Source organism: Pogona vitticeps, chromosome 5 (assembly GCF_051106095.1).
Source record: "Pogona vitticeps strain Pit_001003342236 chromosome 5, PviZW2.1, whole genome shotgun sequence".
Taxonomy (NCBI): domain Eukaryota; kingdom Metazoa; phylum Chordata; class Lepidosauria; order Squamata; family Agamidae; genus Pogona; species Pogona vitticeps.
The window spans coordinates 71,358,918-71,386,633 of record NC_135787.1 but is presented as its reverse complement, the minus strand read 5'-3'; the positions used below and the strand labels follow the sequence as shown (position 1 = coordinate 71,386,633).

General features: G+C 39.5%; 1 protein-coding gene across 6 annotated transcripts; it reads left to right on the top strand.

Moving 5' to 3' along the window:
* Window positions 1-201: 201 nt before the first annotated feature.
* Window positions 202-27,716, top strand: AASDH (aminoadipate-semialdehyde dehydrogenase). 6 transcript variants are annotated; one of them, XM_073001223.2, is made up of 16 exons: window positions 202-401; window positions 3,727-3,978; window positions 5,372-5,492; window positions 6,672-7,000; window positions 8,618-8,810; window positions 9,093-9,334; window positions 9,995-10,101; window positions 11,803-11,975; window positions 13,027-13,219; window positions 14,557-14,672; window positions 17,357-18,128; window positions 18,651-18,814; window positions 20,165-20,290; window positions 21,948-22,161; window positions 22,882-23,013; window positions 27,312-27,716. In XM_073001223.2, exons 2-15 carry the CDS (start codon window positions 3,746-3,748, stop codon window positions 22,944-22,946), a joined length of 3,048 nt encoding a protein of 1,015 aa, XP_072857324.2. In that variant the 5' UTR covers window positions 202-401; window positions 3,727-3,745; the 3' UTR covers window positions 22,947-23,013; window positions 27,312-27,716. The 6 variants fall into 6 exon arrangements, with proteins under 6 accessions (XP_072857324.2, XP_072857326.2, XP_072857322.2 ...); XM_073001225.2 differs by lacking the exon at window positions 21,948-22,161 and having other exon boundaries at window positions 20,165-20,255; XM_073001221.2 differs by lacking the exon at window positions 21,948-22,161.

Below are 27,716 nucleotides of genomic sequence, written 5' to 3'. Positions count from 1 at the left end.
TTCCATCCCGAAGGTGGAAAAAAAATTCATCCTCTTCGCTCACCCATCAGGGGAGCCACACAGCGAGGAGCTGTACTCCCTCCCCCTGAGCTCTCTGCGCCTGCGCCGCCGCCGCCCGCTCCTCGCGCTCCTTCCCGCTCCTCCCTTTCCGCAAGCCCGCCCTTTCCCCGCCTTCCGTCGCTCGCTGGGAGTCAGGGAGAGGGTTGGGGGTTGGGGCTGACGACAGAAAGAGGGCGGAGCCTCTCGTCTCCTGCTGGGAGGAGACATGCCCGCCTATTTGGTCCCGTCTCGCCGGCCTTGCTTGAAAGAAGAACGCCTCAGCCGAGGCTGTCTTCCTGGCTCTGCGTATCAAGAGCCGGGCTTTTCAGCTGCAGAGCCCCGGCTGCCTCTTCCATGCAAAGGTGTGAAGGGTGTGTGTTTGTGTGTGTGTGAAGGAGAAACGACAGTTTTATTTTAAGCAAGTGGAGAGGGCGGGGGGGGGGACCACCAACAACAACGCACAGCCCAGAAGATCGTCAGCCTCGCAAGGAAGTAGTCAGAAACCACCTCAGACTCCTTCAGTGGGCTGCGTGGCTCGCTGTGGGGGCGAGAGGGTCTCTGTTTAGGGCTTGGCCTCATCCTGAAGCTAATGCTTGAAGACCCGACCGACCGCCCAACCAGCCAAGTTCATGAGACTCAGAGTGGGGTAGATTAGCTTCATGAAACTGACTTGGGTCCGCAGTGCAACACCATTACGTTTTGTTTTTGTTTTGTTTTGTTTTTTGCAGCAATCAGATGTGACTGCATGACAGATACTTTTAATTTTTGTCAGAAAATTGTTGCCCTTTTTAAAAAAAACACACACACCATGGTCCGTAGAGGAACTGCGTTACCTTTCCAAGGGGAAGACAACGAAGAATACAATATATATGGTAGTGCTACCTGCTCCGTGGATCCCAGCTCATTTCATAAGATGCCCTGTCTGTTGCTTTATAGCTAATCTGTCGTCATACAAATGCTCATTTGGGAGAGTGAGATGTGATGGTGTAGTTGAATCCATGTGTGATGTGACAGACAGAAGTAAGTTGCAGAAGAGGCAAGCATTGATTATTTTAGCAGTCATTTATCGAATAACATTTGGGAGATAATGAACTTGGTCTAGAAATATATGTGTATGGTAATGAAAAGCCTTTTTTTCACTCCAGTCCAAAGTACAAGAGATTTTAATTTTCCTGGGTGAAGGATTGTACTGTACTCGGATCAGAGGGAATAGGAATGTGAGAGATACTGGCAGAGGAAATTGGTAAACAGGGGCCATATAAGAAACAACAAAAAAAAGGAGGGGTAATAAAACAGATTTTCCTCTTTAGATGATCTGATTTAGTGAAATAAAACAGTCTTTGTGATTGTTCAGGATACAGAAGCTTGAGCTGGGTTGAGGAATTCTCAACAATTTGTTTCCAATTATACTCTATTCTTTTGTTCAAGGACCAGCCCTATGTCAAAAGTACTGCACGCTAACTGTTCCTCCATTGTTTTTTAATATTGCCACTTCAAGTATCATGTTTGTATCCATTAAGTATTTTATGTGAAGACTGATTTATTGTGTTTTGCAAAATATATTAGAGTAATGGAGAGTAGTGATTATGCCAATCACATAGGTGTATAAGCAGATGAATAAAAATATGGACATACAGTACTTAACATGTGGGTCTGCCACTAGGGATGATTACTGTGTGTATTTCTTTGCTGCAAGGACAGCTATTGTTGCTCAGTAGGTTTTTTTAAGCTGGACAGCTATCTGTGAGAGTGAATGTCCAGGATGGACTAGGTTGCTGCTGCTATGCTTCTGTGGTTTTAGTCAGGAACTACAGGTAAAAAAAGTTATGTTACTATATTTATCTGTTCAGGAGTTTTCTTGTTAAACATTGTTCTTGAGTATGCAACTATTGCTGAGGATTTCTAATGCTAGCATACCCGCCCAAGAAGTAAATAGCTTTGTTTTCTGTGTTAAATTTATATCATTAGATTTGGGACTTTCATGTGTTAGCTGTGGTTAAGCATGAAGATTTCAGAGTCATCAGTTGCCTTCTTAACCCAAGTTGTTGCCAGTTATGAATAACAGAAGAATGTCTACACAAAAATTCGAAATGTGTGGAGATAAATTTGACTGTAGATTCAGGTTTTAGCAATACTTGCTTAAAATTGGTTATGTCAGTTATAATGCAACACTGTGCCACAATCCTGCTGCTAAGCAAAGTAAATCACAGTAGAATAGTGTGATCAATGTGGATTTAGTGAGCCAGCTCCTCTAAATTCCATTGATTTAAATGGGCCTACTGTTACTGCAGGTTGCTGTGCTGATTTAATTTGCAATTAGAGTGGACCTATTTGAATCAAAGGAACTTATAGAGGAGTTGACCTACCAAATTTCCATTGATTCAACGGCCCTACTCTAGCGTAATTTACTATGCTAAACAACAGAACTTTGGCTTATGTGTGCATTTTTGAAAGTTCTGTTCAGTAGGGCAAGCATGCATAAGATCTTGTCTAAGCTTACAGAGTACTGTATTTTTCCGTGTATATGACCCCCCCAATGTATACAATGATCCCCTAATTTTGTTCCTTGCCAGAGGCGGAGGAGCAGTCAATGGGCAGCTGTGAGAGCCGGCTCTGCCTCTGCTGCTGCTGCTGCCTCTGCCACCCCATCACGTTGCTGCTTTGTCCCCTGCCCGAAGGGAGCCTGCAAGTGATGCTGGAGGAGACAATTCAGTGCCGGAGGCAGCAGTAGCAACAGGAGGAGGAGACTGAGGCAAAGAAGCAGCCATGCTCAGCCATCTCTCTCTGCTGCCCATTGACTGCTGCCGCCACTGTCAGATCACCTCCTCCAGTGCTACTCGCAGGCTCCCTTTGGACAGGGGAGAAGTCAGGCAATGTGAGCTGCAGGTGAGCCCTGGCAGCAGCAGGAGGCCCTCTGGCAGTGGCAGTCAATGGGCATCCGCAAGAGGTTGCCAAGTTCAACTGCTCCTTTGCCTCCGTCTCTGCCTCCTTCTGTGTACAAAACGATCCTCAGTTTTTCCTCTAATGATTTTAGTAAAAAGTGTCATTTTATATACAGAAGAATACAGTAGTCATTTACACACAGTAACTTTATCAGCTTGTTGAATTTACTTCTGTTTGGCTGAATTGCTGTCTTCCTTTAGTACACTGTTGTTATTAGTATGCCTATGTTTCTCTTTCTTCTTCTAAAAAGCTCAGATTAGTGTATGGTCTCTCACTATGATAACTGAAGCCCATATCTCTGTTTTGCCTGATCATATGTGTGTTTAAGTGGAAGGAAATTACACTGGGTTCAAGAGCAGTCTATGGTAAGTATTTTTAGGCTGCAGAATAATGTCACAGTTCCATTCATTCATGAGTTTTGTTAAACCAAATCAATGTAGATATCAGAAAGTGGGTAAAATACAGTCTTTGGATTTGTCATCACTTTGTAGTGTATACAAATTGCATAAATAGTATGTTTGTAATATTATTTGTCCTCTGTGTTTTAGGTTTCATTCTTTTCATTTGAAGGCCTTTAATCTGAACAGCAACTGAAAAATATAGTCATACTTTGGTTAATTTTAATGTTAAGCCAGATGCTCAGAGAGACATTTGGTGTAGAATCATGTGAAAATTCTAAGACTACTTATGCTTATTATATGCATATGGCCTTTTATGTGAATTATGCTTTTCCCCTTTTTTTAGATATGCCATATAAATAGTAATGATGACCCTTCAAGAGCTTGTTCAGATGGCAGCCCATTTATATCCTGCAAGAAGAGCAGTGTGCTTTGATGCGTGCAGCAGTCAAACTCCTGTTACCTACACATATAAGACAGTTGTTGAAGTAGCCATGAACCTAACAGATTTCTTGAGGAAACATTGTACTGTCACTGGAAGTTCTGAGGTTGGCCTCTACTGCTACCCAGGGATAAATCTGCCTTCTTGGATTATAGGGTATTTCTATTATTTCACCTTTGCATACTGTTTTAAATATGAGCACAGGTACCTCATTGGCCTGTTTGTTTTACTGAGGCTCAAAGAACCTCAAGGCAAACCTGAATTTTTAAAAAGAATATTTTGAAACTTGTATATGCATGAATGTATTCATGAAAACATCGGATGACTTTTTATGCTGAGACACATCTTTGCAAAATGAAGATTGTTTCCTTTGATGACTTAAGCCACTAGATGGCGTGATTCACATAATAATGAGCCTAAATCTAAGTGCTGAGCTCTTGTATCAGGTAGGTGTGTTCAGTTTTACAGTGCCCCAGGCAAGGCAAAATTTACACATGTCAAAGGCTTATGATCTTTCCTGAGGAATTTTATATTTTCTCTCTTGTTTCCCCACTTCTTTTGAAAAAAGTAAGTTTTTGTGATGCTTTTGAATCCCCTGCTCTGCAGTTTAAAATAATGTAACTGGAGGACCAAGCTGCAAGTTGGGTAGGCCAGTCTAATTGTATTGAGATCAGTACAAATAACACTATTGCCAATGAAACAACTAGATGCAAACAAAGGATCTCTAATTGCTGATGTAGACAGATGAAAAACTCTGCTGATGCACGGCACGTATAACTGGAATATGTTAAATGAGAAGCATGCAGAATGTTGAAGGTCTATTCAGAAAAGGAGATATTGCAATTGAGTGTTGGCTACTAGAATGTACCAGAGAGCTACAGAATAAAATCAGTTAGGGTTTATAGATTATAGTAAAATCTTTGACTGTGTAGCTCATAGAAAGCTATGGATTAGTGTAAAAGAACGAGATGTAGAGAAACAGGTGATTTTTAGTTGGCAAAGTTCAATTGTATGATGTGTACAGAATTTCTTTTGTCAATAGTCTTAAAAATAATGATAGACATATGCAGTTTTTGCAGCTCTGTGAAGGAACTTGCATGTAAAGGCACACTTTGGTCATTAACAAGTTCTTTTATGCTGTCAAATCACTTTGCATTTATTGCAACTTAATGTCCTAGATAAGATTAAAAAAATAGAATAAAATTAACATCTGAAAGGGGAACAAAAAAAGAAAAAATGGAAATACCAAATATAGTTAGTAATAGGCCATGTTTATCTGTAAGTCAAGGTGTTGGGAATTTCTTATACAAATAAATGTGCTAATTGTTCCTCAACTCTAAGAAAATGTGGGGATTTTTCTTTTTGCCCTGTAGTTCCAGTAGGCTCAAGCCTGAATCTTATAAGGAGGCTTTTTAAAAAATTAGATTAGGAGTCTCTGTATCTTAAGTATCTTAATGTAAGTAGTGGAGACTGCTTCTGAGATAAATGCAGTTGTTTTTCAGTATTTGGCTCCAGAGAGTAGCTTGCTAAATGATATTTGTTTTGGCAGAATTCTCCAACTACCAGCTGCATATTCTGTGATTGATCCAGATGCTCTTCCAAATTTGTCAGCTCATTTTATGAAAAAATGTAATTTCCAATATGTTCTTGTTGACAAAGACCAAGTGAATGTAAGTTCAAAGTTCTTGGTGGTTATTTTAATTAGGACATTTAAAGTGGGGTTTGGAAACTAGCTTCACCTTTCAAGTATGCGTTGATCCAGAATTTTATTTTGAATTAATCCTGCTGAATTGAATGGGATGTACTCCCAAGAGTGTACAAACTGCATTTGAACTTTCAGTGAATGTTAACATTCTTAGTTCATCAATTTGAATTTCCCTGTTCTTGTACTATTATCCGTTCCCACACAATAATCTCTGTCCCATGTGCAACAGTTCTTGCATATTATTTTAATATATCTTACACTGTTTCATAATATTTAATTCTGTTTGAGGATTTCACTGGGTTTGGGTTCAGTCAAATTAGAAATTTGCAACTGTTTAGAAAATGAACATTGCCTATATAGGAAAAGTGGTGTGGGGGGACAGCATATCAGGAGTATGCTGGAATTAAATCACACTGGCTGGATAGCTCTGAGCTTTAGGTATCTGTTTGCGGAGCCAGAGGTTGTGAGTTTGATTCCTTATTCTGCCTCCAGGGAGAAAACCAGCCTGTGTAGTAATGGCAAACTGCAAAATCACAGAGCACCCCAAGAAAAAGGGAATGGTGAACCACTTCTGAGTACTTTGTACCTAGAAAACCCTGGAAAGGGCTACCAGTGAGAAACTACTTGGTGATGCGTAATTATTGTTCAAACTCAGTGAACAGCAATTTATTTATTTTTATTTATTTAACTTATACGCCACCCACACTACCCAAAGGTCTCTGGGCAGATGTATGCAGTGAAAGCATACACACTTGCAGATCTTCATAAAAGGGTGTAATCACCAAGTATTGATCCTAATCCGTTTGCCTGCGGTAATGTACTGTTGGGGTCCCATTTTTAGGGTTAAAAATTGTCTTACAAAGGTAGACTGCCTTAATTTATCTCATCACAGTAATTATGAATTTATTATTTTTCAAAAACAAAGTTCTATGTGTCATGTTGTTCTCTGCCATCAAATCAGAATCATCTTGTAGCAATACTCAAGGTCAGTGAGATATTTATAGTTTTACCAGTTCTAACTCCCTGAGTTAGTTTCCATGGCCAAGTGGGAATTCGAACCTTTACCTTCCATCACTCTGTCTGATACACAAAAAGGAGGTATAAAAATTTTATTAGGATAAAATCTTTCATTCTCTTTTTTCAGAAATTCACAGTAGCACATGGACACTTGTTTAGTCATAATTCCCTTGAAGTACAGAATGTTGGCTTATTCTTTTTCAAAAAAAGAGAGCGTGATGTGGATGCAAAACGGCTGGCAGAACATAAAGATAATAATGATAAAATTTGTGCAGTGGCAACTATCATGGAGGCGCATGCCTTGGACCAACATCTGTCAAAATCATCGGAAGAGCTGTTGGATATCAGACAAAAACATTCCATAGCATACATCTTGCATACATCGGGAACAACTGGACTCCCTAAAATTGTCAAAGTGCCTCATAAATGCATAGTACCAAATATTGTACATCTTCGGTAAGCGAGTCCTTCAATAATTTATCTTTAAATGAAGATAAATCGATAAAGGCTGTCCATATTGTTATATTTAAAGTGTCTTAAATCATCAAAGTGGTGAACATGGCACAAAGCCTATCCATGGGCATATAGGCCATCTTAAACAAGCATAAAAGACGATTGCAACAGACGGGTGCTGCTCTTCTGAAATTCAGATTAAGTGACTAATGATTACAGTAGGACTGCTGTATCCATGGGAAATCAGTTCCAAGAGCTACCGTAGGTAATAACAAACCCCATAAAGAGTATCATATCTAGTGGCCAATTCTGGTAATACTTCTTAGGAACACGGATTTTGGGTCTTTTTTATTTAATATTTTCAGGCAAGTGAAACTACAGATACTGATCCCGCAGATATGGGGGTCCTACTGTAAATGCATTTGTATTGCTCAGCAGGAAAAATCTCTGTCTAGAAACAACATAGGTGTGTCCCACTCTGGCCTGGTAGCTTCCTCCTTGAACCCTTCTCCATCTTTTCCTCAGGAAGGGAAACAGCCTTTTCTTTAATGAGTAGTTGGTTGAAGATGGGACATCTCCTCACCGCCACCGCACTTTGTGTATGCCAGTGTTTGAAAACCTCTAGTGGTCCTCAGGGTTGCTTTTCAGAAGCTTACTTGCAACACAGCAGTTTAAAGTAGCTATTATTGAAATTGAACAAAAGTCTTCAAACACGTTAAAAATATAGTTGGTATAAACTTTTGTGGATGGATCCACTTGGTAGATTGGATGGGGCATGAGTGAGAGGATGGGACTTTCTATATAGTGGGTTGGGAGGGGATTGAATTGTGAAAAGGACAAACTGATCAATACCTTAATATTACCAAACAAATCAAGAATGCTTTATTTCCAAAAATGGTTTTATTTACAAAAATGGTGATAATATCACCAGCCTTACATGATATAGCTACACAAACAGAATTTCAGCCTGTTCTGAGGGTGGCCATTTTTGTATGTGGGCAGAGGGAGAGAGATAGAGAGCTAAACATACTATGGAAATTGATAATAATTCTGTTTGTTTCTATTCTGTTTTAGAACATTTTACTGTGTGGTGGTATTTTCCAGTAAATGGAAAGGGCTCTGTTCAAAACCTTTCAGCTGCTTGTTGAGATTTTAAAAAATGTCTGAATAGTAAATTGTATACAAGCGAAGGCTTAGAAAATAGAGAAGTAAACCAGTGGTTCCCAATCTTGGGTAACTCAGGTGTTCTTGGACTGCAACTCCTAGAAACCCCAGTGAGCACAACTAGTGGTGAGGGAATTGCAGTCCAAGAACACCTGGTTTTCCCAAGGTTGGGGATCCACTGATCTAAAGGGAAAGGGAAGAGAGAAATTGCGTAGATTCATGTCGTGCATTAAGGTTCCTGCTAGAACTAGTGGGGTCTGTGAGGGAACCAGACCATATACAAGATAAACAATCTCATCTTGTCTTGGAAGAAAGGGGCAGTCATTGGCCTATTAGATGGTTTCATGATTTTACGTATCCCAGTTAGTGAAGGGAATACAGCGTCTCTCTCAAAATGCTACATCTCTGTACTACAAAATGTATATAAATATTGCAATTCATTTCTTTCTTCTGTAGAGATGTGTTCAAGATTACACCAGACGATACAGTATTTCTGGCCTCTCCATTAACATTTGATCCATCTGTCATTGAGCTGTTCATTGCTCTCTCGAGTGGGGCTTCTCTTCTTATAGTACCTCAACAAATTAAAATGATGCCACAGAAATTATCAGAGGTTCTCTTTCAGCGTCACAGTGTGTCTGTAGTACAGGTATGACATTAGAAATTATCATTTAAGTGTCCTGGTGTTTACTTTGAAGGCTCCTTCTGCACAATGCTAGGATGTGGAAGTGTAGGGAAAAAATCCTGTTAATTTAAAATGGTACCAGCCAAGCGATCCTGCTTAAAGCCAGCTTGTGATCTGCTGCAGACTGGATTCCATTTACATGCCCCCAGTTGCCTGTCTCTGCTGCGTGTAGTAGTGCAGCTAACATAGACATAGATTGTGTCTGATGGGTACTAATTTTGATTATTTATGTCATATGGTATTCAGGCGACACCAACACTTCTTAGAAGATTTGGAGTTCAATGTATTAAATCAACTGTGTTATCTGCACATTCTTCGCTCCGAATCCTAGCTTTGGGTGGAGAAGCATTCCCTGGACTGAATGTGTTGAGAAGCTGGAAAGAAAAGGGAAATAAAACACATATCTTTAATATCTATGGTATTACAGAAGTCTCGTGCTGGGCCACATGCTACAAGGTTCCTGAGGAGTTTTTTAGTGCTGATCATCGGTAGGAAATGTCATTCTGTTTTGCTATCTACATATACAGTAGTTGATGAATAAATATAAATAAATAAATATAAATATAAATAAATAATAGTTGATAAAAGACTTAGTAGTACAAATGCTCTGTAGATGGAATATCTTTAATATATGACCATGAGTTTTTGATAGAAAGAAGAAATTCAGAGCTAGACTCTTAATGTTTGACATGTCAGCATAATAGGCTTGAAAGAAGTCATGTTATGAATGTGGTTTGTGTTGTATTCATAGAATCAGAACTGTACAGCCAAAGGGCCAGTGTTTTCAACTCCCTGCCAGAGTAGAAAAACCACAGCTAAAGCATCTGTGAGATGAGTTTGTCTAGCCTCTGTTTTAAAAATGCAGTCTAGTATTGCATTTGCTTTTTTTTTTCTGCTGTGTCTCGCTGTGGACTCACGATTGGCTTGTGGTCTACTAAAAACCCCAGATCCTTTTCATTGCTAAGCCAACTGGACCCATATTGTATTCTTAAGTGAGCTTGTGGTGCATGTGAAGCGGATGTATCTGTATGACTGTTGTTTCATTTTTTTTCTGATTATCCAAATCATATTTTAAGAGATCACTTTTATCTCTTTCTCTGGTCTCATAGCTCACTTGCCACTCCATTTTTTTCTCTACCTTATTTTAGATTTGATTTGCTGGTGCCACTGGGAGCTCCACTATTGGGAACAACTGTTGAAGTCAAAGATGCAAATGGTTCTGCCATTTTGGAAGGGGAAGGCCAGGTGTTTATAGGTGATTTTTCCATTTAATATTTTAATATAAGAGTTCTCTTAGATGGATTTCCAAATGCATATTGAATGTGTTTATCAGCAGTTGGCAGAATTTAGGGGAACTTGCAGGCCTCAAAAACTAGTTTTTCCAGCTTTTCCAGTTGCCCTTTGTTTTAGCTAAATGGAACATCCAGCTTCAGTGACAGTGTGCTGGGAGAAAGTTAGTGGACAAGCAGATGCCATCGTGTCCGCCTTGTGGACATCTTGCACAGTTTTGGTTAGCTATGCTGGAAGCAAGAAGCTGGACAAATGCATCTTTTTTTCCTGATCCAGCAGGGTTTTCTTACTGTCCTTAATTATTTTTAGGTTTAGTAGGATAATCCTAAAACTAGATTTATTGGGAACCTGAATCTTTCATCCTCTGGTATGTTAAACTACAGCTCCCATGTTCCTCAGACAGGGTGCAAGCTGAATAAAGAGCATTGCATTGAAGAAGGATGGTAATAGGTACTTGTGCTATGGCGTGGTTTCACTACTGATTTGTTTTAAAATTATGGTTTTCCTGAACTGAGATGTTTTCAGCTAGCTTTCAAATACCTGCATATCTATTATTCTTGGGATGGGTGGGTGAAATGTTTCTTTTTTGTTTGTTTGTTTGTTTGTTTGTTTTCTTTTAAAGTGGCTTAAAACAACAGCATCAGACAAGTTTCAAATAATATTGCAAAAGGTATTTTTATATATAACACTCATTACTGAGATAGGGGTTATTATTTGATTTAGTGCAAATTACAATATTAAGTATACAATCTTTGAGACCAGAATGCTGCCTTTCCCTCTCTCAAAACAAACACACACAAACACACACACACACACACACACACACACACACACACACACACACAGAGCTAATGTAATGCTTTCAGGCTCTGGCTCTTTTTATATACAAGAACTTTTGAGAATCACCAACTAGAGTTAGGAGCAAAAGATTCCAGATTTGCTTTCACTTTAGAGGACTTCTGAACCCAGGGGCTTTGCTTTAGGTACTGAAACTAGAGTGCCAGAGCCATTCCACAGACAAAACCATCCTGTTATTCCAACCTCTTTTTGTTCCAGCAGTATAGTTGGGCACAGGTGTTAAGGGAGAAGGACTCATTTTGTGGCTGCTGCCAAACACTTGGCAGTCATACAGTCTTGCAGAACTACTGCAAATTGTTCAGATGAACCAGTAGCTTAGACCAGTGGTTCTTAACCTTGGGTTACTCAGGTGCTTTTGAACTGCAACTCCCAGAAACCCCAGCCAGCACAGCTGGTGGTGAAGACTTCTGGGAGTTGCAGTCCAAAAACACCTGAGTAACCCAAGGTTAAGAACCACTGGCTTAGACCATTGCTTGCCCATCTTGCTTTAAAAAGGATGCCAGCTATTTGGCTGATGTAATCCTGGGTGCTGAGACACGGGTTCACATCTTGGTTCTTTTCATCTTTTCAAAAGAGTACAAATGCAATAAAATCTAAAAACCTAAAAATGCTAGGAAATATACAATATGCATACTATTCATTTTTAGATTGGAAATAAATATTGTATTTTTGTCATCTTTGCTACACAGAAGGGCAGGCCTTTAACCACCTTATTAGTTGATTTCTGTTTCCTGCTGTACAGCCATCTTTCTCTCTCCTGATGTTTGCTCTTAGGCACTGACATATTTCTTCCTCTTATTTTATGCAGGAGGTAAAGAGCGTGTCTGTTTTCTTGATGATGAAGTAACACTGCCTATGGGAACAATGAGAGCAACTGGAGACTTTGTAAGAGTAAAAGATACCGAGATGTTTTTCTTGGGACGAAAGGACAATCAAATAAAACGTCATGGCAAGCGTCTTGATATTCAGCAAGTACAGCAGGTAATATACATAACAATATGTATCAGGGAGTCCTTGGGTAGTTTGGAATGGTGGATAGAGTTTGGCTTTTTGAATCTATCTTTGACAGTGATAGGGAAATAAAAGAAACTCATCAGTTGACAGTAACGTATTCTGTCCCATTTTCTATGCATACTTTTACAAAGAAGAATCTGAAGAATGATTAGACTCAATCCCAGGATCCAAAACAGAATGCCATATTCAGGCATTCTAAAATCCTGCATTCTGCACATGCTTAGTGGGGAATGCCTTTGTCATTGGTTTCTTCATGCTCTCAGTGCTGTGTGTGATTTGGAGAGGTTCCTGCTCATGTATGCGCTACACATTTTCCAAGGCTCTGCTCACATGGAGCACTGACCCACAAGCAGGGACCTCTTCTCTTTAGACTCACTGTGTCTCATATGTTGAAGACACCAACAGAGGAACAGTGCTAAGTGCTCACCTTTAAAGGTACTCAGAAGGCTGCATTTTATAGTGCCTGAATAAAGTTCACGTTATGAAATAATATGTAGATTGGGAGGCAGGCAGAACTGGCAAAATAAACTAATGGGAGGAACTGGACAGCGTTCAACATGCTACATCATGTCCACTTTTATCTGGTGATTTATCTTATTGTTTCAGTTACATGTGGAAGAAATTTTCCCCAAACAAGGCAAAAGGGTACCCATATGGATAAGGCATTTACAGCCCTGACCAAAGGGTATCAAGATTCTTATGGTATATAACTTTTCCATACACACCTGATGAGTGGTAATGTGTGAAGACAGCATAAGTGGAAGTTAGAAGTCTACTTAAAAACTACTTTTGCCATCCTTATTGTCTTGTTTTGTTATTCAGTGGTGTCTGCCTGGTTGGTGGGATTATATACTTTGCATGTTATTTGCAAAAATTTTACAGTCACAAAATTTTACCTGAATTATAGAATGAAGCCAAATTGTAGAAATGCAGATGTGATGTGTTATTTTCCTCTCATATGTGGCTTCTCACATTCTATAAATCTTGTCAAAGTAAGACCAGTGACTTTATTTTGCAGATTGTAGAAGGTCACAGTGAAGTTGAAAGCTGTGCTTTGATATGGTATCAGGAGAAAAAACTAATTTTGTTTGTTGTGCCAAAAGGCATTTTGGAACGAAGACACTTTTTAAATAAGCTCCAGAAATGTCTTCCTGGTCATGCAGTTCCAGATGAGCTTTTGCTGATTGAAATTTTGCCATTTACATCACATGGTAAGAGAAATGTTAAACCAGTTTTTTTAACCAGTTGACCATTTTTTAAAAATTCTAAAAACTCAATTTTAAAATGTAGCCAAATTGAGATACATTGTTTAATCTCTCATATCTTCTGTTTTTTTTCCTTATGAGTCCTAGTTGGCTTATAAATATATTTAAAAGCTGATGCAGCCCAAAAACACACAGAATAAATGTGATACAGATCCAGTACAATTATTTAGGTTACTATGTTGAAAACATTAAGAAAAAACAAGAATATGACATCTCTTAATTATACAGAGATGCCACCGTGAGTAGTTTATTTTGCAAATACAGCACAATTTTCCAACGAGTAAGTTGTGTTCAACCAATGAGTAGAAGGAAAATGTAGTGATTTCTATAATAAATCTCAACAAAAACAAATCTAAAATTCAGGAGTTTCTTTTGGTGTGTTTTGGAACTTGTAAATGCATTGTGGGATTGCCACTGCACACACACACACACCCCATTTGTGTCCTGGAACAAACGAATCTCACTCTGTTTGACATGCAGGATATGGAAAGCCTCAGGGAGAAAGCCTTGGCAGTCTGGATTATCATGGCTATTTGTGTTCTCTTATTTTGCACTCTTACCTTATCTAAGTTTTCAGCTTTTGTTATAGAATCATAGAATAATGAAGTTGGAAGGGGATCATAAGGCCATTGAGTGCAACCTCTGCTAAATGCAGGAAGGCTAATCGAAGTAGATATGACAGTTGTCCAATTTTCTCTTGAATGCCTCCAGCCTTTGGGCTGTAGGTGATCCCTTCATGGTATTTTTCTGGCACCCCAGTACCCTCAACATGTAACCCAAACATGTTTAGAAGGGATGTTGAGAGTTCACTCCCCTTCTTCAAAGTCCACATGTGCTCTAGGAGGCAAGTAGGTCATTATTGTCATGTTTTCAGGACCCTCTAGCACCACCAACCCTCTCTTTTCTTTTTTACATTTCAAAAAATAATTTTTATTTAAGCACATTTTTCTGTAAACAAAAACACACTGTAACAACCATTAAAATTAATGTAATGTTGTGTGCCACCAAGTCAGTAGTTTTCTAGGTAGAGTACTCAGCAGTGGTTTACCATTCCCTTCTTCTGTCCAACCTTCCTCTACATCATTAGTTCATCTTAACTCATCCATATATACATTATGATCTCTGAAATTAGATAACTGTATTTTAGTAAGTTTGAAACATATGCAAGGGTTCTGTGGGCCACGTATTATCATGAAATAGGTATCTGTGCCCTAGCAACTATAGTTGACATGCTTAACTTTCACAAAAATGTCACTTGTTTTGATTTCCCTTTTTGTACAAAGGCAAAATTGATGTGTCTGAGCTGAACAAGGTTTACAGTGATCATCTGAGCTCCAGAAGAAATAAGAGGAAGCTGAGCAGAAAAGAATTGTGGGAGGGATTGCAGTATTTATGGAAGGTACTGTTTAATGCTATATCTGTATCATAGCAGCTGAATTCTAATAAGCACCAGTAATTTTAAATCATGTTGAATAAGGAGAATACTTCCTTAATATTTTCGTATCATTTACATTTTGTACTAAGAACTGCAATTCACTTCATATCTCAAGTTAAGTTTCTCTGCTGTACCAATATTGAAATCATTTCCTCCCAAATCTATAAACTTCATGGAGTCACATTTACAGCAAAGGTGATGAATTACCACTAGGCTGTATGCACTGTCAGCACTTTGCCTCTCTGAGAGTAATTGGAACACTGAGGTTTAATTTAAGAAATGTGGTTCTATAGAATCTTTCTATTCATTGTAGGTATCTGCTGGATAAAAATGTTTCTGTTAGTTTTCTCTGCTGCTTCTGTCTCCTTTTTATTATCTTTTTTGTGTAATCTCATTATATTTAATGGCTGGTTTGTTGTTGTTTTTTTACCATCCAGTGGGGTTTTTAATATTTGCATTCACATTACATGTAATATTACATCATCATCATCATCATCATCATCATCATCATCATCATCATGTGCCATCAAGTTGATTATGTTCCTTTTTTAGGGTTTTTCCAGGTAGAGGTTATACAGAAGTGATATATCATTTCCTTCTTCTGGGGGTACGCTGGGGAATGTACACTTTGACCAAGACTACACAGAGTGGCTCTTTCCCTGGGACACACACTGGAAGTAAAACTCCCTTGCCTCTAGCTCCACAGACAGATATCTTAACTTACTAAATGATCCAGCCAATTACTCATGTAAATAAATACCTGAGCCCTTGTTTTTAGGACCTGGAATTTGCAAACAAGATGTTGACGTTGTTGTTTTCTCCTGATTTTATTATTCAGTTAATTGCGTCTTCTTTAGTGCAGGCATTTGCAAACTGTATTTCAAAATAATCCTTCATAAAAGTCTGTATCCAGCCTTTTTTTATTATTAGGCATAAAAGATACATGTATGTTGATTAAATTGTCATTTCCAGCATATACCCAATGGTATGCGTAGCTCTGTGAAGGCAGGAACACAAGAAAAAGCAGTGTGCACTAAGAAAGATATTCTTTCTTTATTTTGTAAAATACAAAATAAAAAAAAATAAGAAGGGGCATGACAATTGACTTCCCTGCTTTCCTTGAAAATGAGGGCCACTGGGCTGGAAGGTGATACCTGAGATGACCTAAAGCCATGTAGCCCTCTTTTGTCTAAAGGCAGAAAAAGAAACAGTGATAGCTACTTAGTCTAGGAAGCGCGTTCCTGAAGGCTTACAGGAACATTGGGGGAAATTGGTCCAGAAAAATTCAGATTGAAAAATAGTATGTAAAATAAAGTTGTGAAGTCTGAGTCTTAGTGGTGCATGGGGGCAGATGGAGGACAAAGTGAGGATATGAACATTTATTCAGAGCCACCTGTGGGATGAAAAATTTATCCATGGGAAGACTTAGCTTTTCCTAAAAATCATAAAAGATAAGGAGATGTAGGGTCTTCCAAAACAAGTAACTCAAATCATTGAAGAAAAGGTGACTCTTGGAGTTGAGGCAGAAAGGTAAACGAAGACCCAAAATCAAGAAAAGGCCGCAGGGTTGTAGAAACAATACAAATGCAGGAACAGGTGATACCATTAATCGACCATTAAGAATTAAAACAAAAAAAAAATGGTGAGCTTTTGGTGACAGATCATCTTCAAGGTTATGCATCAAGTTCTTGTGGGCAGTTCACTACTTGTTTTTTATTTGTTTTTGTTTTATTTTATATTCTTAATGGTCAGTTAAAGGTACCCTCTGCTCCTGCATTTGTATTAAGAACTAAAGGTCTCTAAACAGTCCAAATTTGTAAAAGTTTTAATCTGCCTGGGAAAGGTGAGATGAAAAACATGCATGCCCCTCTGCTGAGGTGTAATTGTTTTGTTCCGCTGATGCTCCTAATTTTCTAGTGTTCTTTTCCCTTCTTTTCCTTCACCCCTTAAATTCTGTTCAGCATTGCTAGAGGGCAATCAGAAGAGACAGTGCACTGCACTAACTTCTTTAATCCCCAGAAAATAAAGCATCCCTTTGCCTTAAAGGAAATGATGTGATTGCAGCCTCTTGCTAAGGTACCCTCTGAGCATGAAGTGATACAAAAGTATCCAGCTCTGTAGCTTGTTCAGTTTGCTCCATTGTCTTTCAGCTTGGCCAAGGCCTAGTCACTACAGTGGCCACATTATCTGACATTCTTCTTATAATCCAGAAATCCAGGCTGAGATTTTCCACTATTCACTATCCTTTTTACCAATAGGAAACAATCAATTGTGTTGTTCTGAAACAAACCAAATATTTTCTCCATTCCATTTGTTAGATGCTTGTTTCATAGGTCCAAAGATATATAGTCCAGTCTAGTCTGTAGGCCTTATCCCCATCATGCTGTTTGACCCTAAAAATAGGACTTGAACAACCCTCTAGAATACTTGATTAATTTCCCATATTAAAAAGTATTTAAAAATTAGATCTTCACTAAGCTTTTGTGAGCCTCAATTTAGTTCTAGACTAAGAGTGAATCTATAGGTTGTCCTGGTCTTTTTCTGCTTCTAGAGTATGTAATTATTTTCACTATTGGATGAAGAGCTGTAGCATGCTTAAATGTGCACATTATATGTTTTGCCATTTCTGTTTCTTTTTCTCCCCTTAGTCTCTTCTGAATCTTCCAGATGATTCTAGCAGCATTTTGAAAGATTCATTGTTTTTACACAGTGGTGGGGATTCCTTAAAATCATTACAGTTCCAAGAAGAGATTGAATATATGGTAGGCAGAGCAGTCCCCAGCCTCTTGGAAGTGATTCTGAGTCGCTCCTTTGAAGAGGTGTACCAGCATGTCCTAAAAACAGTGTTCCCAAGCGATGGCCTACAATTAAGCTGTCATGGTGCTGTAAAGAGAAAACTGAGTGAAAGTAGCACAGAGGACTGCAGCGCAAAATGTGTGGAGCCAAAATCTGAAAGGTCGTTGAGTGCTAAGCCAGACCCAGTTGGATTTATGGCAGTAAATCGAGGAAACCGGTTGTTTTCTGTTAATGCACTTCTGAAGAATCAGAGTAATCCAGAACAAGGAGAGGACAGTGCCATTTTGAAGAGCATGCATGATGTAACAGCTACCAACAGCGCATATGTAACAGAACTTGATTCTTTTGGGACACCACCTGTGCAAGAGAATTTGGGAAGAACAGCAGAGAAGTGGACATTGAACATAAGATGGAGATCAGATCTTGGCAAGTGTGTAGATGCGTCTCCGCTAGTTGTAATATCAACTGCTGACAAGTTATCTGCTTTTGTTTATATTGGGTCCCATTCTCACATAATTCAAGCAATTGATTTATACTCGGGAAAAGTTAAGTGGATGAGAACCCTCAGAGATCGTATTGAGTCCTCTGCCTGCATATCTAAATGTGGCAACTTCATCATTGTTGGTATGCAAGTATTCCTCATTTTCTTTTCTGATATTTCAGTACACCCATGATTTTGTAGACTCAACCATAGTTCACTAACAAACAGATCTAGCTTCTTTTCTTTTGTCTGGAACCATGTGGGGCAAAATCCTGCTGCAAAATTCTGCATGCAAAAAGGCAATCACACAAGCAGTTTTCACATTTTGCCAGTGACATGTGCAGGCATGTCTGGGTGTGCAACAGACAGCTGAGAAGATCATTTGCACATTGCTTGCCCACTCTGGTTTACATGGCATGGTTCTAATTGGATCCTGGTCACTGTGGTGGAATCTATCATGTAGAGGAGTGTGTGGTGAATATGAGAGAATTGGTGGCAACAGGTTAACAATTGTGAATTGGCTTCAGATATTTAGATGCATGAGAGGAGTGTCAGAGATTTTGGTAGTTAAATGTTTGATGGTTTTTTGGTTTTCAGTTTTGTTTGGAAATAGCTGCAAACTTTATCTAAATATTTCTGCTTTCTATTGCTGTGATTTTATGCAGGATGCTACCATGGATTCATATATGTACTCAGAAGCAGTGATGGGGAAGTGCACTGGACATTTAAAACTGAGGATGCTGTGAAAAGTTCTCCAGCTGTAGATCATTCCACAGGACTAGTCTTCATTGGGTCTCATGACCAGCATGTATATGCTTTAGATATTTATGTAAGTATAAAAACAAAATGAAATGCTTTCTCAATCTAATTTCAGTTTCATGCGTTGTACATCCTGTTGAATTCACTGTGAAGTAAGGTCATTTAAAATTGCAGTTTTAACTGGGTATAATCCAGCTCAAATTGGATTAACAAACTGACAGTCACAAATCACCAGCTTTCCTGAGCATTTTAAGATCCAGGTGAATGAGACTTACAGTGGTGCCCCGCTTGACGACGACAATCTGTTCCAGGAAAATTGCTGTTAAGTGAAATTGTCGTCACACGGGGAAAAACCCCATTGGAATGCATTGAAAACTGGTTAATGCATTCCAGTGTGGAAATACTTCATCATCCAGCAAAGATTGCCCATAGAGAACTGCCGATCAGCTGTTTAAAATCGCTGTCTTCCGAAGCAGGGGCCCGGAAAACAGCCATTTTGCGAAGGGAGGGAAGCCATTTTGTGAAGGGAAGCCATTTTGCGGAGCCAGAAAAAACATAGTTTTGCGAACAAATGGTTCACGAAGCAGGCACCTAATCAACGTAAAGGGGATTTCCCCCATAGGAACCATCATTTTGCGATCGCAATAGCGATCGCAAAAAAGTCATCGTTCAGCGATTTCATCATCAAGCGGGGGCGTCTTCAAGCGGGGCACCACTGTACTTTGAAAGATGGTCAGATTATATGGTGTGGCCAACACAGCACAAGCCTTGGTGTGTCCACTAAAACCCAAATGACTCCAGGCAGAAATACATAAATCCTGTTGGCCTTATAAAATGTAACTCCAAGCAAATTATATAGGATTGCTGATTAAAGATCTTGTCACACTATTTCCACCACTGCTGCCACTGAGCAGATAATGTACAGCATGAAACACAACAGTACTGCTTTTTATCTGAACAGTTACTGTTTGTTTTTGTATACCTCTTGCTGAATGTGTATAGCATTGATTAGTTTTGAAGTGATTTTGAATTTCTGTCATTCTGAATATGATGTAAAGTGGTTGATGTAAAATGTTTTGTACTCAGTTGGCTGAAATCGTCTTCCACTTGACATAAAGTTATGCCTGTGGAACTTTGTAGGGAGTTTTGCTAAGGTAGTCTGCATGTCTAATTGAGCATTTGACCACACAATTGTCCACAGAGCTGCTTCCTGGATAAGAATTCTGCCATGGTGCAGATTTCAGAACAGTTTGTGCAACATCTAGTTATGCAGATATAGCTGTGCAACATGATTTCAGCCATTGAGTGCAAACATTGAAGGAGAATACTGTTTCAAATATAGTGATTTGCTAGTTTTTGAATTTTAGCTTTTAATTAAGCAGTGGCATTATCTTGCATTTGGTTTTTGTTATGATCGCAGAAAGAAGAGTGTGTTTGGAAGTTGCACAGTGAAGCTGGAGCTGTGTTTTCTTCTCCTCATCTCAGTCTGTTACCACATCAGTTATATATTGGTACGCTTGGAGGACTGTTGCTAGCTATAAATCCTGTACGTACTTTGCTTGATACGTTTGGTCCAGAAATTTACATTGCTCCAGTCACCCTATAATCAAGTGGGATTCCGTTATGACCAGAACCAAAGGGGTGGAAAACGATTCCTGTCAGTGCATGGAGGAGGAAGAGCACTACATGGAGGAGGGCAGAGTTCTCCACATGCAGCTTAGAAGGAATCTTGTTGCTGACTGTTGACCATGCTAGGTGGGGTTTATAGGAGCTATAATCTATCTGGAGAGCACTAGATTGCCTTCCCTTGTTAATAGAAAACTCTTCATGCTTTATAAGAAACTATCTTCAGGAACTCTCTCAAACAGAATGTATAGTCGAGTGAAAAAGAAGGTGCACCCTCTTTGAATTCTATGGTTTTACATATCAAGGCAGAATAAAAATCATTTGGTCCTTAACAGATCTGAAAATTAGATAAATACAACCTCAGATGAACAACAACCTGTGACATATTACACCGGGTCATGATTTATTCAACAAAAATAAAGCCAAAATACAGAAGCCATATGCAAAAAACTAAGTACATCGTTATTGCTTCCATAGGAATTAAGATGCTTAAACAGTCAAGTGCTGCGAATCAAATGTGCTTGAGTAAGCCACCTCTATAAAAGCCAATGTTTTAGCAGTTTGGTGGCCTGGAGCATTCATGTGTGTGTTAATACAATATTAAGGAGGAAACATATCAGTAGTGATTGTAGAGAAGCAATTTTTGCTGCACATCAATCTGGAGAGACTCAAAAGGTCATTTCCAAACTATACTCCATCATTCTACATTGAGGAATATTATTCACAATTGGAACATTCAAGACAGCTGCCAATCTTCCCAGGAGTGGACGTCCAAGCAAATTCACCCCAAGGTCAGACCATTCAGTGCTCAGAGAAATTGCAAGAAAACCCAAGAGTTGCATCTCAGACTTACAGGCCTCAGTTAGCAAGTGAAATATTAAAATTCCTGACAGTACAATTAGAAAAAAACTGAATGAGTATGGTTTGTTTTAAGGGTTGCCAGGAGAAAGCCTTTTCTCTCTAAAAGGAACATGGCAAGCGTAGCTTAGGTTTGCAGAGTTGCATCTGGACAAACCACAAGACTTCTGGAACAATGTCCTTCGGACAGATGAGACCAAAGTGGAGATGTCTGGCCATAATGCACAGTGCCACATTTGGTGAAAGCCAAACACGGCATATCATATAATGTTGTTCATCTGAGGATGTATTTACCTAATCTTCAGACCTGCTAAGGACCAGATGATTTTTATTCTATCCTGATATGTAAAACCATAGCATTCAAAAAGGGTGTACTTTCTTTCTCACATGACTGTACATGATCAGAAATATAGAAGTGGTTTTATTCCTTCAACTTAGTTCATCGCCTTTTCAACTGTTACATTGCTGCACATATTAAAGCGTTCTTGTAAGATACACAGAGGCTGATTTTTGTACCATATCTCAAGAGAACAGTTTCTGTTTAACATTGACTTGTTTAACCATTGGTGGGTCAGTCCTATCTTAATCAATATGAGGTCTAGACAATGGAAACCTTTATTCCAAATTATAAGATGGAGAAATAATGCAAACTTTTCCTCTGCATTGCCTATAATGCATTTGCCTAGGTTATAATAGCATATTTTGTTTTGACCCCCTAGCCTTCTTTAAGCATTCTCACTGTGTGTGCATGCAGAATGAGAAGTGAGGGTGTTCAGAAAGTTGAGAAAGTTACCCTTTTGGATTATGAAATTCAACAGCCTGTGGCCATTGCCATTTTCACGCTTTTCCAGCCTCTGTCAATAGATCTGAATGTTGTAACTACAAGTTACACTCCCTTCTTTGATGCAGAAGACCTACCTTGCAGCAAATCCAGTAAGGTTTTTGTTCTTGTTTTATTTTGTTTTTTGCTTATAAAGAACTGACTAATATTTCAGGAAGATGACTGAAGGAAGGCACACCTTTTGTATGTTACTCAGCCATGGGTGTAGGCAGTGTTAGTAAGTCCAGGGGTCAATTTCATACTCTCATATCTTTCATGTGTGACACATCACTGCAAGAAAGCAGCTTGGCAGCAACCAGAAACAGGAAAAACCCACTTCCAATTATCCAAAAGGGCATTTTGCACTAAAACCAAATGCTTAGGGAGCAAGCATCTTGTTTTAGTTTGGAATCTCACTCTCAGCAGCCTCTGAAAGCTCAGTTCTCACCTACAACAAGGTAATGCTTCCAGAGCACCTTGTTCAGGTACCAAATCCTGTCAGAGGTTCTTATGCTGCCTGTGGACTACATTGCCTACCCTGCTTTAGTGAAAGGTATTTCCTTTCATAACTCACATATGTAGTAGAGTTAAATAAGAGTGTAAAGTCTCTGCTATTTTTTGGCTCTACTTCATCTGTCTTGTCCATGTTTCCAGGAAACATGATGATAAGCAACATTACTGAAGTAGTTTTATTGGATGTACAGTTATTTACAATTCTGCCTTGCTTTGGTTTGGTTTTTCCCAATAGTATTTCCAGGGCTTTGATTGGATTCTGCATTTTCTTTATTGGAATTATTATTATCATATATGCTATACTGTATATACCTTTGCAGGTTACGGGGAACAGAATTTGGAAGCATTTTTGTGGAAAACCTATCTTCTCATCTCCACATTGTGACAAGAACTATGTGTTTGTTGGATGTGTGGATGGAAATTTATATTGCTTTAATCACTCTGGAGAAAAGGTAAAAATCTGGCTTACTACTAATATTTGTAAAAAAAAAATGTCTTCATTTAATTTCTGGACTTCCCAATGGCTGTATCTCAGGGCAGCTTACATAGTAGAGGTAAATGATGAAATGCAGAATGATAGACTAGACATGGGAGCTTCGTATTCATCTCCTAGGGGAGATGAACATGAAGCCCATCAGCAGAGGAGTCTTTCCCTGCCCCCCAGAACCAGGTCCACTTACCAAGCTCCTTGGCACACATGAACCTGGAAGCAGTGACATTGTGCCAGTCATGGGCGTAGTCTCACTGGTGCTTCCCTGTCTCTTTCCAAAGCCAACTACTCCAGCAACAAGGCAGGAATACAAGCCTCTCTGCTCAACTGCTGAACGGTCTGCTAAGGGGAGAGGCAAGTGCCAGCAGGACTATGCCCGTGATTGGTCCAGTGTTGCCGCCACCAGTGCATGTGCACCCCAGGGAGCCTGATAAGTGGACCGGGCTGGTTCTGGGGGGCGGGGAAGGACCACCAGGACACCTGCTCAGACAGGCCTCATACAAATATGAAGCTTTCATGTCAAGTATAGACCATAAAATGATTTGCATGGGGTCCACATTGGGCTTGGGCTGGATTCTGTAACTCAGATTAGGCCTCAGTTGGATCTGGACCAATTTGGACATAATTTGCTCTGGAAGCTGAACTGAGATTTGGAAATCCAAATTGCCATTCCCCCTTGTTCACTTCCATTGGAAACCAAGATGGCAATATTCTTTTTTATTAATTGCATCTTTACGAAAGTGGGAGATAGCATTAGGTTAGCAAGAGGGAAATAGTCTTACCAGACTTTGGATAGATACTGACAATGGTTATGCCAGGCAGCTTTAAAAAAATTAAGTAATATTTGCTGATGTATAAGAAACACTCCCAAAATACAAATCAAAAAGTCTCTACAAGGAGCAGTATTCTTTGAACGCTATTAGTAAGCAGTTGAAGCACACAATCCAAACTGCTAAGAACGAAAGTTTTGCCCTATGCTACTCTGCAAGCTAATGCACCAGCTCAGTGGAGTATAGTTCAGCTCATGCAAAACAGGTAGACATAGCACTCAGGGAAAGTTGTAGAATTATTATTAGATGTCTTTAGCCAACTTCTGATATAAATTAAATAAATAAATAAATAATCAATTTTCTAACAGACATTGCACCCAGTGACATGGGGAACTATAGCAAGTAATACTGAAAAGCTCAAAACCAGCATCAGTGAACTCTGAATAAATAACAGGGAGTGCCAATATTAATAATGTTGAAAGAAAGAACTACTGATCTCTTAAAATGGATGGAATCCCAGAAAAATCCAGCTCCTGGTCACACACGAGGAAGTCATTAACAGAGTATGGATATAAGTTGGCAGAACCAAAGCGAACCTAAGAAAATGAGGTTTTTGCATTCACACAGTTCTTTGCATGGACAGGAACAGACAACACCACACATGCATTAGTGTACTCTGTGCCCCTCAACATGTACTATGGAGCAGTTGGTGTTAAGTGCCCCAAATGCTCTTGATGTTGCCCATGATGGGGGGGGGGATAAATGATCTCATATATGTATTGCACTGTGGTGCATCTGACATGAAAAAAATAAAGATACCATTATGGGCAGAGAGCAATTTTGTAGTGGAACCTTCACTGCAGATTTGGCCATGGGTTTCAGAACTCTTGTTTCTTCTTCACCACCCCTAACTCTGTAATTCCCAGCCTGATGAAGACTCTTACTGAGTCAGAACTGACCTTCTCCTTGCCGTGTATTAGTAGCCTAACAAAGGTGTCATCCACACTTTTGTTGTTGTTGTTGTTGTGTACAAGGATTTCACTTGAAAGCCCTATTAGGGTCACTAGAGGTAAGTCTCAACTTGAAATCATATATCACGCACACAGCCCCCCCTTTTTTGTTGTTGTTGTTGTTGTTTGCTTCAGGCACCAAAGCCAAGCCAGGTGCAATTACTACAGCTGGTCGCCAGAGGGAATTGCAGCTCTTTTTAGAGTCCCTCTGCTCTTCCAGACTGGAGGAGCTTGGTTCTGAGGTTCTGCTGCTGTAAATTCAACCTAACTTGACAATTAAAAAATTAAGTAAGCCCTTTTGGCAGAACAAGCTGGCCATGTCTTCCAGAAGCAAGGGGATGAAGTGAAAAAAAAGTGATGACAGCTGAGCAGCTCACTTTTTCAGATTCTCCACTCTACTTGTGTTGTTGCCTGAATAATGAAAGTGAGGGGAGAGGTCAAGAACTAAATCACGTTCCTCAGGTCAGAAGAGTTCTCTCCTCAAAAGGATCTTTAGATTCCAGACAGACAGTGTGGGGTAAATTATGTAGCATCAGGAATCAATATAGCCACAGCCAACAGGTAGATATGTGTTACTTGAGCCCAACAATATATGGAGGGTTTGAAGATTCCTATAATGGATGCTCATGCCTGTATGGTTGGTACTGCAAAAGTTCACATCCATCATCAAAGCAAGAACGTATACATTCTTTCACAAGAAAGAGACTTCAATGCTGACTAGGGAAAAACAGCCCTCCCACCCCCACCCCCTTTTTTCACTATCCAGTATATTCAAGGGATCCTAATAACTTCCGTGTTCCCAAAAATGAACTCTGTAAACAACACAGAACCAGTCCTTTCTGGCTCAAGCATGCCTACTATTAGAGATGGCATAAAATAACATGAGGTGCATAGGATGCTTTTTAAAAAAACAACACCCTACCATGTACACAGAATCCCCCAGCATTCAGAGATTATATTTTTGACCTTTAATTTTGCCATGCTGGGACAAAAAGCATGTATTTTCACCTTATAGCCCTTCTCACTGGGATGCAACCATGCCAGATGCATTGCCTCCCATGTCTTCGTAGAAAATATCTGCAGCGCATCTGTAGGTTTTGCTTAATACGATTAGGAAATGCAATACGGTTGCTTTGAATACAGTATCTGTTTTTGCATTACCTCAAAACAAAGTGGCCCACCCTAACTGGCCAACTAGTTTTAGTGCATCTTATGTTTTCAATGGCTTCTTCCACCATGCAGGACTGGAAGATGAATATTTACTACAAATAGTGTTTTAGGAGGCATAAATGCCACACTGTTACCTCTAATAATGCTGAGTCTCACAGGCTGCTAAAATACATAAGCTGCTTTTTTTGCACAAGTTCACTGCATCTTGCATGTCTGTTTGCTCCAGAAGGACAAGGATCTTGTTTCCTCTTTACTGTTACAGTTGAGTTATCTGCCTTTCTATGACATACTTATTCTAGCATTGACTTGGACATGGCCAAAACTGAATGAAGAGGTACATAACCATTTGTCCTTGCTTGTGTGAACTCTGCCTTCCGACAGGGGTCTAAAACATCCTTTTTGATATGTCTTTCACATCAGACCAAAATGGATCTTCACAATAAGTGCTAGTCTTGCATTTTCATATGCTGTACTTCAAACCACAGTCACAAGTGAATGTTTCAGAGTCTCTGACAATTCTTTTAAAAAAGGAAAAAAAATGTAAGAGTAAGAGATTTATAATCACAACCCTAGTAAGGAGTTGATTGTGCATAAAATGAGTTAGCATTCTTGGTTAGGCCCTCTAGATCAGTGGTCCCCAACCTTGGACCTCCAGATGTTCTTGCACTACAACTCCCAGAAGCCTTCACCACCACTTCTGCTGGCCAGGATTTCTGGGAGTTGAAGTCCAAGAACATCTGGAGGCCCAAGGTTGGGGACCACTGCTCTAGATCAATGGTCCCCAAACTTGGGCCTCCAGATGTTCTTGGACTACAACTCCCAGAAGCCTTCACCACCACTTCTGCTGGCCAGGATTTCTGGGAGTTGAAGTCCAAGAACATCTGGAGGCCCAAGGTTGGGGACCACTGCTCTAGATCAATGGTCCCCAAACTTGGGCCTCCAGATGTTCTTGGACTACAACTCCCAGAAGCCTTCTCCACCTCTGCTGGCCAGGATATCTGGGAGTTGAAGTCCAAGAATATCTGGGGGACCTACGGTTGGGGACCACTTGACTAGATAACAACATTTATAACAAATATGGTATATTTTCCTCACAAGGATATATAATGAACTGAACTGTTTGGTCATACATTATGTATTTTGTAAAACTACAAAGTCAGATGTTCGTGTGTATCATTTCTTCATAGCATGTAAAATAACTCTTAATAGCTCTAACTGAAATTTGTTTGTTTTTACTCCACCTTTCTCCTCCAAAGGACCCAAGGTGGAAATTGCGATAATATATTTTATTTCTTAATATTGTTATGTAGGTTTGGCAGTTTTCCAGCAACGGACCAATTTTTTCATCGCCCTGTGTTTCCAGTTGTGCCAGTGAGATATTCTTTGGCTCTCATGACTGCTGTGTTTACTGCTGTAATAAGGAAGGCCAACTGGTATGGAAGTTTGAAACCACTTCAGCTGTGTATGCAACACCATTTGTTTTCCACAGTCATGATTCGGAAGATAAAACACTTTTGGCAGTGGTGTCTACAGATGGCAGAATATGGATCCTGAACACCAAAACTGGTTTTGTAGAAGGCACAGAGAAACTTCCGGGAGAAGTGTTCTCGTCTCCTGTGGTATGGGGGTCAGCAATTGTTGTAGGTTGTAGAAATAATTTTGTTTATTGTTTAGATATATGTATATCTAAAACCAATAAAACTGCCTAAAAATGG

What these genes read in the sequence shown, in the direction of transcription:
- AASDH (XM_073001221.2), top strand. Translation starts at nt 3,746, where the DNA reads ATGATGACCCTTCAAGAGCTTGTTCAGATGGCAGCCCATTTATATCCT. An exon ending in CTGCCTTCTTGGATTATAGG is followed by an intron (nt 3,979 to 5,371) that starts GTATTTCTATTA and finishes TTGTTTTGGCAG; the next exon opens with AATTCTCCAACTACCAGCTG. An exon ending in TATATGCTTTAGATATTTAT is followed by an intron (nt 18,815 to 20,164) that starts GTAAGTATAAAA and finishes TTATGATCGCAG; the next exon opens with AAAGAAGAGTGTGTTTGGAA.